The sequence below is a fragment of the Dendroctonus ponderosae genome, unplaced genomic scaffold, assembly GCF_020466585.1.
Source record: "Dendroctonus ponderosae isolate FM_Combo_2020 unplaced genomic scaffold, Dpon_F_20191213v2 Dpon_F_20191213_8, whole genome shotgun sequence".
Taxonomy (NCBI): Eukaryota; Metazoa; Arthropoda; class Insecta; order Coleoptera; family Curculionidae; genus Dendroctonus; species Dendroctonus ponderosae.
In genome coordinates, this window is record NW_026019016.1 from 4,817,466 (window position 1) to 4,830,450 (window position 12,985).

Here is a 12,985-nt window from a genome sequence, read left to right on the forward strand (position 1 = left end):
AACGTGAGTGAGGAAATGCGAGTAGTTTTGACCCAGAAAGCGAAATTTGAATATCAGACACTTAGGTGCAAGATTATGCCAAAATTCCATGTTTTCCGTCCTGTTTTTGCTCATATCTCGGAGGCAAAATGAGCAAGAACGCTCATTTGCACATCATTCTAGAGAAAAATAAATGGCCTTTTTAGAAAGTGAACCACGGATGGGGAAATGTTGGCAGTTTTCTCAAAAAATGCTTGAATTCAAGAAGTTTTAGATTTGCGTGAGTTTTTTTTCAGTTGCAAAATCCACTTGAACATGACGCTACTTTTTTCGAAGTTTCTCAAGAACCATTCGAGCCAGAGAATTCGTTTTGGCATCGTTGGATAGATAATTGAATGGGGGGGGGTCATGACNAGGATCCGCCCTTGCACTGGGGTATACTTTTTAGCTGCAGGTTTTATAACAACCGATATATTTCATACCTATAACGTAATCTGATGATGGTTTGTAAAGAAATCGAAACGTATTGGATGTTGTGACGCAAATGGCATTAATGACTGAAAGCCAGGAAGCATAAAAATTGTAATGAACCCATAGATGATAACCCATTAGGATTGCCTGTGCGTAGAGGACATCAAGAGTTCCATCTAGCTAGACATGGAGATTGCGCGCGCCCATTAAGGCGTTATACAACAAATACTCTCCTTTTCCAACTCATTACACCTGTATACTTGAACCTGACCTATTATGCTAGACCTGCTTGCCAATTTATCTAGTTCTTGTCTAGGGTTGCCTAGTTTTACATGCATACTTTCTTGAATAATTTCTGGGTCATTAATGGATTAGATAATGGCGCGACTGACAAAGGTTTATTATGGAGTTTTGAAGCATGAAAACAAACTGTCTTTACCATCCATGAAGTAAATGAAATAAAAAACAGGCGTAACCATTCAAGAGACGTTCTGCTTGAACTATCGTAATAACGCAAGACGCGATGCGTTTTCGCTTTCAATAGCTGCTTTCGCTACGACCACATAATTCTAATAAAAGTGAATCTAGGATACTAATGAGTTGAGAAACTGGTTTATATCGTTGATATAACCTGAATACTGGGTAGGTCAAAAGCATTACCTGCATTTGTTGTGGGTATTTCGGAAAAAGGCACTGGCATTTCCGCAATTTCATTGTCCGCGTTAATTTCCAGATCCGCCTCGGACGTAACAACAGAAAGGGTCGGGGTTGAGCTATTATCCTCTGGTGGAATCGTAGAAACGGCAACAGAGCCCGGAACGCTTTGGGTCTCGTCGTGCATATTGTTTATTCGATTTCCCAAATGTCCCGCAATGATAATCAAAAAAATCCAGACGCAGAGCCTTGAACAGCTCTGACCTTCAGATTCGCGCCAACGTTTCACTAACTTCTATTTCTTTAGCTATGCAAAATCACGACGTTTTGGAAAATGTAGGTCTGTAGGCCACTTCGCTTCCACTTTGAAGTCACTTGTGACAGTAGACATATGTCTCATTAGTCAGTGAACCGACTGTGGTCATACGCTGCGATGGATGCAGGAGCGTTCTTTGAAAATAATTCCCCAATTTAAGTGCTACTTTCAACAAATCCGAACAAGATCTGGCACAAAGCGGCCCGATTTGTTTTTGCCGATATAATTTCATTCAAAATTAAACGGCTTCTTACTACTAGCCAACTTTCCCAGGCAAATCTAGGTCACGTAGTAATCGCGTCTAGGCAACTATTGCACAATTTAAATTCACTTTTTACGGGGCTAATTGAGTAAATATTTATACGCGTCCGAACTGAGTGGTTTTTTTGGGATTCATTGGGGGCACGCCGTTTTTTGACCCGCGTATAGATACTGCGCAATTTCACTCAGCATTTGAATTGTGGCGGTACTTCTATCAGACAACTAATTTTTCCTTGTCTCCACTTCCCAGCATGTTGGGTAAAAAACCGATTTAGTTAATTAAACCCTACCGCCCATAAACAAAACACGATCAAAAGTTTTTAAAAATCTATTTAAATTTTTGCAATAACTGGGCAAAATAAAGGACCAAAAAAAGTTGCACTCAGAAACGTTTTCTGAGTAAATTGTATATAAATTGAGTTTAATGACCAATTTTTTTGGACGGAGTCACACTATCTTCCTGTTACCCTCAGTTAAATTGAGTGGCATTAAATAAGGGGTCCGATTTTTCAATTTCTTTTACAGATTTCAATGCTGTTCCAACGCCCTCTACTTTAATTGTATATACCTAACTATTAAAACGCTCCTTATTTACAGAAAAAAACAATCGCCACACATTGATATATACAGGGTGTTTCACTAAAAAAACAAGTTTGATATGCCACGGAATTTCAGGTTAGTAACTGTGTAACGGAAACAATTTTAATAGATGTCCACTATTGAGGCCAATATAAAACATCATTTCAAAATTACACCCCAGTTATGTGTAATCTTCCAGCTATCTTGGAACTATCGGCAGTAGGATTAGCATCAGTCAGTTTTAGTTCAGAAATTTCCTTACAAAGGTTGTTCTAAATTGAAATTCAGTAGATATTGTGCTGTGAAAAGCTTTTTTTTAATGGTTTTTCGGTACAAATGGTGACATCAACTTTGTACCTCAGCTTTACAACATTTCTTTGGAAGATTGAAAGCCGATTAAATCGATATAAAACCGTAAATGTACTGTGATTTCGACGTACTCCTGTGGGATTTGTAGTAACATTTCTCGTAAATAAATTTCACATGAAAATCGAGTTCCAAGCTTTCAAAGACATGACGACTTTCTTTAGAAATTCATGCCTAAGTTCCTCAAAACGTTGAAGATAATGCCACAATATTTTATTTGCAAATAAGATTTAGATCTTACCTGATACTGGACAAGTTTCAACTTAAACGCTCCGGCTTGACAGATAACCGTCAGGATATCTCAACCAAAAATGAAAATCGAGTTTTTTACTGAAAATGCACACTCACGCAGGCAAAATATCGCAAAACACTAACGATAATCTCTTTGTTTAAAAAGTTATGCGATTATGCGCACGAAAAGCGAAACATATCGCTACATTTTTTAACAATTTTGACGCAGGTATTCACAAATAAACAACCGAATAATACGCGAATATAACTACCGATGACAGGGCTGCGAAACGTAGACAAAGACGCGTTGTCGAGTGACATGTAAACATTGACATCACCAAATGTTAACAAAATAAATGTCAAATGTTACGTGTAGTTTGTAAACTAGCCGCCAGTAGGGGTTCGGTCATATAAATTCACAGTTCACACAACACGATTCGCGAGTTCAAAGGTCCAGATGCCCCCGGTGGTTACAATTATAACTACAAGTTAAGCAGTAATTTGACATTTGTTTTGTTGACAGTGATGTTTACATCTGATTGTGATTTGTTGTTTTGTTCTAATCAACTTTAGCAAGATTTTAAAGAAACAGATCGAAAAGTGTGTAAGTATTGTTTTGTGTTATAAATGTCATCAACTCGCATAAATAAACAAGTCTGACAAGTCTCAACTGTCACTCAACAACGAGAAATTTGACGTTTTGCAGCAGGTTTGAAAGCTGATTATTACTGTATGCAATCACTTGTCTTTTTCTAAGGATGCAATAATGCCTGTATATGCAAAATTATCCGCAATTTACAAAAACTACTTTTAACTCTTTTTTCTGAAAAAATTGTTTGTTTGAAATGTGCCAAACGCGTATTCTTTACTTCATTTACTGATAAATTGCAAAATATCATGTACATTTCCATCACAAATATCATTATCAAAAATAATAAATATGAAATATCATTCAAAAGCAATGATCACACGAATAAAGAATATTAAAAAAAGGATAATAAAAAACTATGTAAAACTAAAGTATGTTTGCATAAACCAACGACTTCTGTTGAAATTGTTGATTAGTTTGCTCAATTCGCGAATCAATCGTGACCTTCCTAGAAAATAGGTGATTATTTAAATTAGGGTCTTTGCGCGGTCCGCTAAATGTCTCGAAATGATCAATCTTTGAATCTGAGATGTTCCTTCGTAGATCTGGAAGATTTTCGCGTCCCTCATTAGCTTTTCCACGGGATATTCACTGTTGAAACCATTTCCGCCAAAGATCTAAAGGGAACAATGCGTTATTATTCTACAATAATGATAATTATACCTTTCCAATGGAAAGATATCAATTTTATTTGTCGATCAATTGATCGAAAATTATCAATTTCGAACTGACGCGAAAAACACCTAAATAGAAAGTTCATTGGCTATAAAAAACATAAAAAATTAAATGACATTTCCAAAATTATGAATCCACATCAGAAATTACCTTCTTCTAAACATATGATAAAAATATTGATTTGTTTTTCCACTTCAAATTCCTGTTTTGAACTACATTTGCTCGAATTTCATAGAAAATGATCTCGGATTTTAAATCAACTGAACTATATTTTTTCCAAAATATAACTTGGCTTTGTTACTTCCATGTGCCTAAAATATCTTCTAACTAAACCTCCTAAATCTAGAACATTCAGAAAAATAAACCTTGAAATTTACATACCTGAACAGCATCAGTTGCACATTTATTTGCCATGTCAGCCGCCCATCCTTTAGCAATAGCGGCACTGTAACTGTTTCTAAGACCATTATCGGTTTCCCATGCTGCCTTCATCCACGCCAGTCGGCCAGTTTCAATGCCTGAAGAACCCAAATTAAATGGAAACCTGCAGCCAAAACCCCGAATGTTTTTGGCCCTTACCGATAGCCATGTCTGCTAACATAAAAGCCACAGCTTGATGGTTGATGATCGATGTGCCAAAGGTTTTACGTTCCAGCGCATATTTCGAAGCTTCGTCAAGGCACCTTTGCGCCAAGCCAACTGCTGAAGCTGCCACCTGATATAAAAATCCCCTTTAAACCGTCGTAAATATGGGGGTTTTAAAACTCACTGGAGGTCTGGTTTTATCAAACGTCATCATGGCAATCTTGAAACCTTCGCCTTCACTGATGAGAACGTTTTCCTTTGGAATGCGGACATCTTCGAATGTAATGCCGCGGGTGTCGGATGCTCTTTGGCCCATATTAATTTCCTATTGCAAATGAAAATTTATTTAGATCAATTTATATGCTCTCAAGGTGCAAACCGTTTTACAATAATGGAAAACGCGGATAATTTACCTTTCTTCCAGGTGTTACTCCGGGCCAATCTCTTTCCACAATGAACCCAGTGAAGGCTTTACTTGCTGGGCATTTTGGATCCGGATTAGTTCTCGCCAGAACAAAGTACCTATAAAATGTCCTCGCTTCAGAGTCGTTCGCAAAAAAAAACCAAAAAATGAGACTAACCAGTTAGCAACTCCGCCTCCAGTAATCCACATCTTTTGCCCATTAAGAACGTATTCGTCCCCCTTTTTCTCGGCCCGCGTTTTGAGACCGTTAACGTCGGAACCCGCTCCAGGCTCAGTAACGCCATAAGCAGCTACCAATGGCTCATCTATCAACCGTCCAAGGTACTTCTTTTTCTGTTCTTTATTGCCAGCTATTAGGACTGGAGTTTGCTGAAATTCCACAAAACATGTTAGATTCTGTATGAAATGTTCGGAATTCATTGGTTTGTATGTACACACTAAAAAGTTCCACAGGATTAAATTCAATTCAATTCCAAAGTATTTATTAAGACAATAAAATATAAAAATCTGACGTGCATCAGTTTAGAGTGTGGAGGGTGTAAAAATAAAACTTACTCCTAGTGAAGTTGCTTCTAAAGCTGTAGCCACTCCAGTACAGGCATATGCAATCTCTTCGATAACCAGACAACCATCAAAGACACCCGTCTCTAATCCACCTATAAAAATATGTAAATACTTATCAATTCGTTTAAATCTAAGAGGGCGACACCATCTATACAGAAAATAACGCAAAAATATTTGTTTTCGCGCGAATGCAAAAACATTCGCGCTTTTACAGTTGACAAATAATCTTTTATTTATGAGCGTATAAACGTTTGCTTACCAAATTCCTCCGGAATGTGAGTGTTTACCAATCCCAATTGATGAGCTTTCTTGAAGATATCCCATGGATAATTTCCCGTCTTGTCATATTCCGCAGCTACCGGAAGAACTTCTTCTCTGGCAAACTTTCTAGCAGTTTCTTGGAAATCCCTCTGAGTATCATTCAGCTCTGGAAATTTCATATAATTAGAGTTTTTTCAAAATAATTCACATCGCACGTCTCAGATGAATTTTGCAACTTCTGGAACGTTCTGTATACTCTAAACTCTAAACCAATGTGAATTTTCTTGCTCTCCAGCTATAGTTTTATTAATTTTTGTGTGACAATCATAATACCTACTGTTCTTTTTGCACTTACCGAAGTTATAGCCATTTGGTATAGGGCTGCTGCTGTAATTCTTGGAAGCCAATGGCCTAAGGCTGTTCCTTACAAGAATTTTTGCAAACTAGACATAAATCACTTGATAAATGAAGTAAACTGGACTGAATATAAATACAGTTATGAAAATTGGATGAAAATTAGCACATACCTGTGAAAATGCCATAACTCAGCCACCAGTTCAACTATTGTGGACCTAAACTTTGACTAGCAAAATATAATCACTGAAATGAACTTTGCTTGAGATAACCAAGACCCAGGACTGAATAAATAGGTGCATATAAAATGGGGAAAACAAAACGAATGACCCTTGGACTTTAGACCCGCACCATTTGAGGTGGCCGCAAAATTGACCGGATTTAGTTCCAGGTGATTTTATATTAACTTATAGCCACATTTGCAGTTGCAACAAAAATTCTCAGGGATGTTTAAAAGTTGAATTTATAAAAATAATTCCGAAACAAACTAAAAATTAGCCAGTTAAATTAGTTTTGTTGACAACTTTATTTTAAAATAACCTAAAAAGCAATTGTCAAATCAATTTTGCAAGTGCAAACTGATCTGATAAATATCATAGAAACCAATAAAACCAATTCGAATTAAAAGTAAATTTTGTATTTCAAAATTTGTGAATAAAAAAATTGAAAAGCTGCTTTTTTGATTACTTGTTCTTTATTCATAAAAAAATACTAACAGTTCTCAGGCCTAAATTTATTATTACCTTAACTTTCCTGAAACGAATGTTGTTTTTTAGTAAAATTTTTTAAAAACAATTTCTCCGAACTTGCATGGCTGCCAAATATATCAATCAATACAATAAGAATTTTGACGCTTTGAATGTCATCTGAGAGTTTTCGACAATTTCCAGCACGCAACCGGCTTTGCTGCACGTTTTTCATAAATTTCCACAAAATGAATTCAATTTTAAAGGCAGCGATCCGTTTAAACGGTATACGAACGGTTTTGCACCCCGTTAAGAATCTCGTATCTGTGTCAAGACCGCAGAATCAAATTTTAGCGGCCAGAAATCTATGGTACATGACTAGCATCCAATCGCAGAAATTGTCGGCAATTCACAGTAATTTGTGCAGTTGTGGCTGCGGTAGCAGAAAGGGGGTTCATACCAAAGGTAATGCCACTGACTGACCATAACAGAAACTGAAGATTTTAATTTTTTACTAGAAATTTCAGCCGAGAAGGAGCTGGTGGAATTCCTGACTGAGGAAATTTTGGCTGAGAGAAAAGCCCAGAAAGTCAAAACCATTCCTACCGAGATCCAAGGATTTACGGCCAGTTTAAATGGGGCAGAAGTCACATTAACTAAAAAGACTGACTCAGAACTGTAAGTCCTAACCTGGCCTAACCTTTAGTAAAACTCTCATGTTCATTTACTTGATAGAATCAAAATCACGTTCAACGTAAACAACTCGGTCGACACTGATGCAGAGCCAGAAGTGAACGAAAATTTGGATAAACCGGAGATAGGAGAACTGAAGTCCAAGCCATCATTTAAAGTAGATTTGGTACGTGGGGACAATACTATCAGTGTATTGTGTTCCTTTGTGCCCCCAAGTGAACAGGAAGATGGATACAGTAAGCGAACCCCAGTATGGAAAATGGCCAGTTTACTCATCCATTTACTTTTATAGATGATAGTTTTGGTATAGATGAGCTGAGCATCTACAGCGGCGAATGGAATGAGAATGTTTACTCAGTTTCAGGAGAGGTGTTAGATTCGGTAAGAGTATGTACATTTCAGATCCTGACTCATGCAGTTTCTTAAAAATATTGAGTGAAAGCTAATTAGATAATATTCTTTATCGTGCTAACACAAAACACCACACAGTCAGAGAATATCTTAGTGACAATATAAAATTATTTTCCAGTACCTCTATGATCTGATACTGAACTACTTGGAAGAAAAAGGTCTCACCAATGAGTTTGTAGACAAATTGTCCGAGTACAGTACGGCATACGAACATTCAGCGTATATCGGCTTGTTAGAAGGACTGTCGAAGTTTGTTGCTGGCAAGTAGGTATTTCGCATTATGAATCTTTCGGTTACATAAGCGTTACTATGTATTATAAAAAATTTAGTTTTAAGATAATCCAAACCGTTGTTATCTTTGGATTTCCTCACTTGTTTTATATTTTGAAAAATAAAAACATTGTATGGTAATAGTTAGTGTATTTTTGTCGTCCTCGAATAAATAGCGAGAGAATTAATAAGTTTTATTCATTATATGCACCCAGATAGAATCTACCTTCCCATATTGGAAAAATTGAAAGAAATAATAAATAGCGCTCTCGTCAGTCGACTGTTCTGCAGTGCATATCTTAGAACAAAAATCTCGTACCTATATTATCACATCATATTGTCTTTAACTGGCGGTTTGTGTGCTAAATACAAAGTGACCATACTACCTAAGGCGCTTACTAGAAATATCACGTCGAACCATCGGTGGTAAAAGTTGAATTGCAAAGCCCCTATAAATATTCGCAATCTATATATGGAATTTTAGCAGTAAACTATTGCTTACCTAATACTTGGGTGATTATTATCCTGTATTGCACTGGCATATTCATTCGGAGCAGTAAGACAGAGGAAACGAAATACATTCCCATTATCTGCGCCAAAAGCAATACAATGATATTGGAGCTTTTATTAGATGACATTCTGTTGAAGAACTAGATAAAGCAAATATTATTAATAATAATTACTAAATACTACAAGTTCTACCTTGGTTACGGTAAGTAAAAGTCCTCTAATCGAGGTAACTACGATGCATCCAATTAGGTAAAAAGATATTTGCTGGGACCAAAAATTTATATCAAAATCAAAGCCCATCCAAATCACAGCAATTTCAATGCCTCTTGTCACAGGATCTTTTTTTCCCACTCTATCAAACACAATGTTGATGGTGCACTGAAAATTTCCACTTGAATATTGAATATTCATGGCCGTGAAATGCTTACTATGATAATCTTCCATAGGCAATATCCAGAGAATATGTATCCTATAAAATTGAAATAGCTGCCTTTCCACGTTTTGGACCATTCTATCCGCATCAACATGTTGCGATTTTCGTGCACTTCCAAAAAGAGCTGTCTGCTCATTTCCTCCAAGCCATCGATTTCAAGTCGTAATTGATTTATATCTGAAGTAGAGTAAAAGCACCAAAATGTTAAAGCCATTAGGGGATACACAGTCGATAATCTGATGTTTTTCCAACCAGAGTTGAACTAAATAAACCAATGCAGAATTTTCAACCGGGAATTCCCTGATGTTGCATGCAAAGCTACGGTTTCTCAAGACATTAAAGCGCGCATTTTTAGGTGGATATCAAATATATGCGCATTTGAAACATATTTTCCTTCGTCGTTTTATTTGGTTATTTATTTAAAAATAAATATATTTACTTTCGTCGCTCTTATTTCCTGTAACTGATGAAATCATCTCCCAAATTCCCCGTTTGTTGCCCGAGTCCACTTTCATGTGTAACTGTTGTTTTCTCGCCATCACAATTCGTTTCTTCCTCAAAACGATCATTTCCATAGTTTGCATCAACCTCTTTTCAATGTTCAATACATCGGTTTCGGATACATCTCTGAAATATATCGCGAAATGAACCAGCCTGAATATGGTTTAATTCAACTATTAACCTCATGAAGAACTTCATGGAGGAATAAGGGTAGTTTACAGCTCCGAAGCCCGAGAGGAGAGCCATGACTGTGACTCCGATCACTCCTATTCTGGAAACTAGAGATTCGATGCTGAAAAATCCCTGATTTGGGTGGTCAATAGGAAATGGTTCGCCTATTTTCCAAAATACTGCCAGGAATATTAGCCACGTTAGAACGGTGAGGTGTTTGATATAATCAGGCCTGACTACAGTAGAAACTCAGTTAATTCGCTTTGAGGAGAACAATTTAAACTGGCTACTTACCATATCGGATATTGCTTATACAGTAATAGCCTATGTAAAATGGATTTAATACTATCACAACGAACAGCAGCAAGTAAAGCATGAGATACCAGTAGAAATATCTAGAGCTGCAGTATTAAAGCATTAATTGCAGTTATAAACTGACCAACTTTGGACTATTTACCTGGAGTCTAGAAATCCTAATATTTCAAATATAATCAGTTCGAACATGGTACAAGATAGCGTTAAAGTAATGCTAAAGATCAGTTGAACCAAAATGTGGCGTACTTCATAATCTTTGAATAGTTGCTTCATGAAAAATATCCATGCCCCAATGAAAAAAAGTACCTGAAAAAATCCTGGGTCAAAAGTGAACAATCCACCAATTTTAAACATAAAATTACTCAAGCTATAAAGTTCCATAATTAAATGAGACGCTCTTATCCGAATTAAATTGCATAGTAATAGAATGAATTAACATATGGGACTTTTAGGGCCCGCTTTCGTTTTAAATTGCTAATGCTTGCTTGCAAGAGTAACAAATTTCACCAAATGAAATAAAAAAAAAATTTTGCAGGTTTACTTTAATACGTTTTTAAATTTTGCTTAAGTGGTCGAGTATCAAAACAGAAGAATAGTAAATTCGAAACTAAGCCGACCGCCCATCGGACACACCAAAACTGCAATTCCGGAATTGACACTCACTAGTTATTCCGCATTTTTTCACTAAAACTACTTTATTTTAAGTGTACTTTAAGGGGAAATTTCCACAGCAAATCTCCCACAGGCATAAAATACAGGGTGTTTCCTCATAAGTTGACACCCCCCTGTATCGTTTATTTCAAAAAAATTGTGAAAGTGACTAACACAACAGTTCTTTAATTTTACTAACTTTGCTAATAACGAATTTGATAAAAATGACAAAATTTGACTTTGAAAGCCTTTTTTTGACGAAACCCTATATATTTTTAGCCATACCAATGGGTTTATTTGCTGATTACCAAAATATATATTTTGCCTATATTTTATTAGCGGTTTCTCCTATATTACGAATAATTTGAATAAATTAGAACTATCGAATAGTTTAATAGTTTTTATTCGATAGTTCCCATCACTACCTGAGACACCGTGCAGCCAACTTGGTATAATTTTCCCTTCAAACACAATAGTACAAAATGTGCCAAGACATGGCCTTATAAAAGGCACATATTTTAATTTAAAAACTTTTTATTTTTTTTTAGTTTTAGCTATTTATCCCCTACTATTCTTAGCACGATTGCTATAAACGTTTTCTAACATTAAGAAAGAAATAATAAGAGCGCAAAGAATACATACCTGCGAGGATAATACTACAGTGCTGTCGAACAAAAAAGTCATTTTTATATTTTCTAATATTGGGCATTACTGATTAAAAATATAGGTCTTCATTTACATTCACTATCTAACAAACAATTTACCTCTTGGCGTTTGTTTACAAATAGTTTGGGGTTAGGTTACACGTCATCTCGGAAATTAGTGACGTTTAGAACCTAGTGAAAAGGAGACCGTTCGAATATTATAAAATTACTAGGTGAATGCGCCCGTATATTCGCGCACGCGTCCGTCGCAATGATTCATTTCTGGAAGATTTGAGAATTTCATTAATAAAGAAAAAATTAACAACTTTTTCATGATCATTACTACTATCAAATTTTCACACTATAACATAACAGATCAAGTAGCCATTGACTTTTGACAAATGTCAAGTTATCGATGAATGCTGATTTATTGGTGTGTGTGTCCAATCTCAGAAATAGAAATTTTCAAAAGAAAAGAGCTTGGTGGTTTTTAGTGAAATTTGGTCTTCGAATGTGACACATTTGATTATCAACTCAGTTTTAAGCCAGCTTATCAAAGGCGCTACTTGCACTGCAAATAATTCGCTAAAATCTCCCTAATTTTTTTTCAAGTGAACATGCTAATGTCCATATAGCTGTTTTCTAATATTTTCTAATCAAGAAAGGTATAATTAAATCAAGTGTTCGAGAAATTGACAATTAAAACATTCGGTGCTATGCATTTATGAAAAAAACTGCTTTTATATGGCTGATAATAAGGACAATAATGATTTAATGAAAAATAACAATCTAATAAACGCACATAAATAAACCTAATAACACTATTAAAAAAACTAATCAGCTTTTACGCTGAATTTTTATTTATTTACAGCGAAAACGTTAAAAATGACGTGCATTAACTTAAATACATGTAATCACACGTTTATTAAACGAAGTATAGATGTTTATTCCTTACGAGTAAAATAGACCCTCAGCCGCTCCGACGTCTCCCACAAATTTTAGATTTGGCAAGAGCCTTTTTTAATAACGAATAGGAATGAACAAAAAGTTATGAATATTCTAAGCTAAAATTTATATCACTTATAAATTTTACAAACACTTTCAAAAAATGTTATAGCGGAATTTTTTTGAAGCAGAACTAAATTATTTATAGAAAATTTAAAAGAACGCTAAAATCGGGGGCATCTATACGGATTCCACTGTATATCCAATTTTTATTTTATAGTTTTAAAGCATGCGAATTTCTCGGTTACGGTTCAACAATAAATTGGACTCTTTAAAACATACGTTTCCGGTTTTAAAGAAACCATCAGACAAACGGAAACAATCAA

At 35.6% G+C, this 12,985-nt stretch overlaps 4 protein-coding genes across 11 annotated transcripts in view; 1 reads left to right on the plus strand and 3 right to left on the minus strand.

Moving 5' to 3' along the window:
• LOC109538086 (nuclear hormone receptor FTZ-F1) overlaps nt 1–1,503 on the minus strand; it is a 108,466-nt gene extending 106,963 nt beyond the window's left edge. The window contains exon 1 of one of the 3 annotated variants that reach the window (XM_048668892.1): nt 1,111–1,503. In XM_048668892.1, the coding sequence (XP_048524849.1) occupies nt 1,111–1,291 (181 nt within the window). In that variant the 5' untranslated portion in view covers nt 1,292–1,503. The remainder of the gene's footprint in view (nt 1–1,110) is intronic. The other 2 variants (XM_019905140.2, XM_048668895.1) reach the window with 2 other exon arrangements.
• A 2,213-nt stretch (nt 1,504–3,716) lies between these two features.
• Nucleotides 3,717–6,906, minus strand: LOC109538088 (probable medium-chain specific acyl-CoA dehydrogenase, mitochondrial). Its single transcript, XM_019905148.1, has 10 exons — nt 6,543–6,906; nt 6,371–6,458; nt 6,014–6,181; nt 5,746–5,846; nt 5,348–5,559; nt 5,180–5,288; nt 4,951–5,091; nt 4,761–4,896; nt 4,563–4,699; nt 3,717–4,123 (listed from the first exon to the last, which is right to left on the minus strand). The coding sequence occupies exons 1-10, from the start codon at nt 6,555–6,557 to the stop codon at nt 3,974–3,976; spliced, it is 1,257 nt and encodes a 418-aa protein (XP_019760707.1). The 5' UTR covers nt 6,558–6,906; the 3' UTR covers nt 3,717–3,973.
• Nucleotides 6,907–7,211: 305 nt separating this feature from the next.
• On the plus strand, nt 7,212–8,570 carry LOC109538090 (complement component 1 Q subcomponent-binding protein, mitochondrial). 4 transcript variants are annotated; one of them, XM_019905152.2, is made up of 5 exons: nt 7,212–7,520; nt 7,583–7,733; nt 7,791–7,984; nt 8,041–8,135; nt 8,278–8,570. In XM_019905152.2, the coding sequence occupies exons 1-5, from the start codon at nt 7,229–7,231 to the stop codon at nt 8,425–8,427; spliced, it is 882 nt and encodes a 293-aa protein (XP_019760711.2). In that variant the 5' UTR covers nt 7,212–7,228; the 3' UTR covers nt 8,428–8,570. The 4 variants fall into 4 exon arrangements, with proteins under 4 accessions (XP_019760711.2, XP_019760712.2, XP_019760709.2 ...); XM_019905153.2 differs by having other exon boundaries at nt 8,041–8,129; XM_019905150.2 differs by having other exon boundaries at nt 7,215–7,520; nt 7,574–7,733.
• LOC109538089 (Golgi pH regulator) lies at nt 8,563–11,833 on the minus strand. 3 transcript variants are annotated; one of them, XM_019905149.2, is made up of 9 exons: nt 11,653–11,833; nt 10,502–10,665; nt 10,339–10,445; nt 10,055–10,280; nt 9,812–9,999; nt 9,368–9,549; nt 9,132–9,317; nt 8,932–9,079; nt 8,563–8,878 (listed from the first exon to the last, which is right to left on the minus strand). In XM_019905149.2, exons 1-9 carry the CDS (start codon nt 11,692–11,694, stop codon nt 8,757–8,759), a joined length of 1,365 nt encoding a protein of 454 aa, XP_019760708.1. In that variant the 5' UTR covers nt 11,695–11,833; the 3' UTR covers nt 8,563–8,756. The 3 variants fall into 3 exon arrangements, with proteins under 3 accessions (XP_019760708.1, XP_048524855.1, XP_048524856.1); XM_048668898.1 differs by lacking the exon at nt 11,653–11,833 and adding an exon at nt 11,023–11,124; XM_048668899.1 differs by lacking the exon at nt 11,653–11,833 and adding an exon at nt 10,722–10,744.
• Nucleotides 11,834–12,985: the final 1,152 nt, after the last annotated feature.

Bases quoted from the DNA above. Each gene is read 5' to 3' on its own strand.
- LOC109538088 (XM_019905148.1), bottom strand. The intron at 6,182-6,370 runs GTAAGTGCAAAA...TGAAATTTCCAG, and splicing joins ACCAAATGGCTATAACTTCG to AGCTGAATGATACTCAGAGG. The intron at 5,847-6,013 runs GTAAGCAAACGT...ATATTTTTATAG, and splicing joins TCACATTCCGGAGGAATTTG to GTGGATTAGAGACGGGTGTC.
- LOC109538090 (XM_019905150.2), top strand. From the start codon at position 7,229: ATGTCATCTGAGAGTTTTCGACAATTTCCAGCACGCAACCGGCTTTGC. The intron at 7,521-7,573 runs GTAATGCCACTG...ATTTTTTACTAG, and splicing joins AAAGGGGGTTCATACCAAAG to AAATTTCAGCCGAGAAGGAG. The intron at 7,985-8,040 runs GTAAGCGAACCC...TTACTTTTATAG, and splicing joins TGAACAGGAAGATGGATACA to ATGATAGTTTTGGTATAGAT.
- LOC109538089 (XM_019905149.2), bottom strand. From the start codon at position 11,694: ATGACTTTTTTGTTCGACAGCACTGTAGTATTATCCTCGCAG. The intron at 10,281-10,338 runs GTAAGTAGCCAG...TTTCTACTGTAG, and splicing joins TATAAGCAATATCCGATATG to TCAGGCCTGATTATATCAAA. The intron at 8,879-8,931 runs GTAAGCAATAGT...GAATATTTATAG, and splicing joins AATAATCACCCAAGTATTAG to GGGCTTTGCAATTCAACTTT.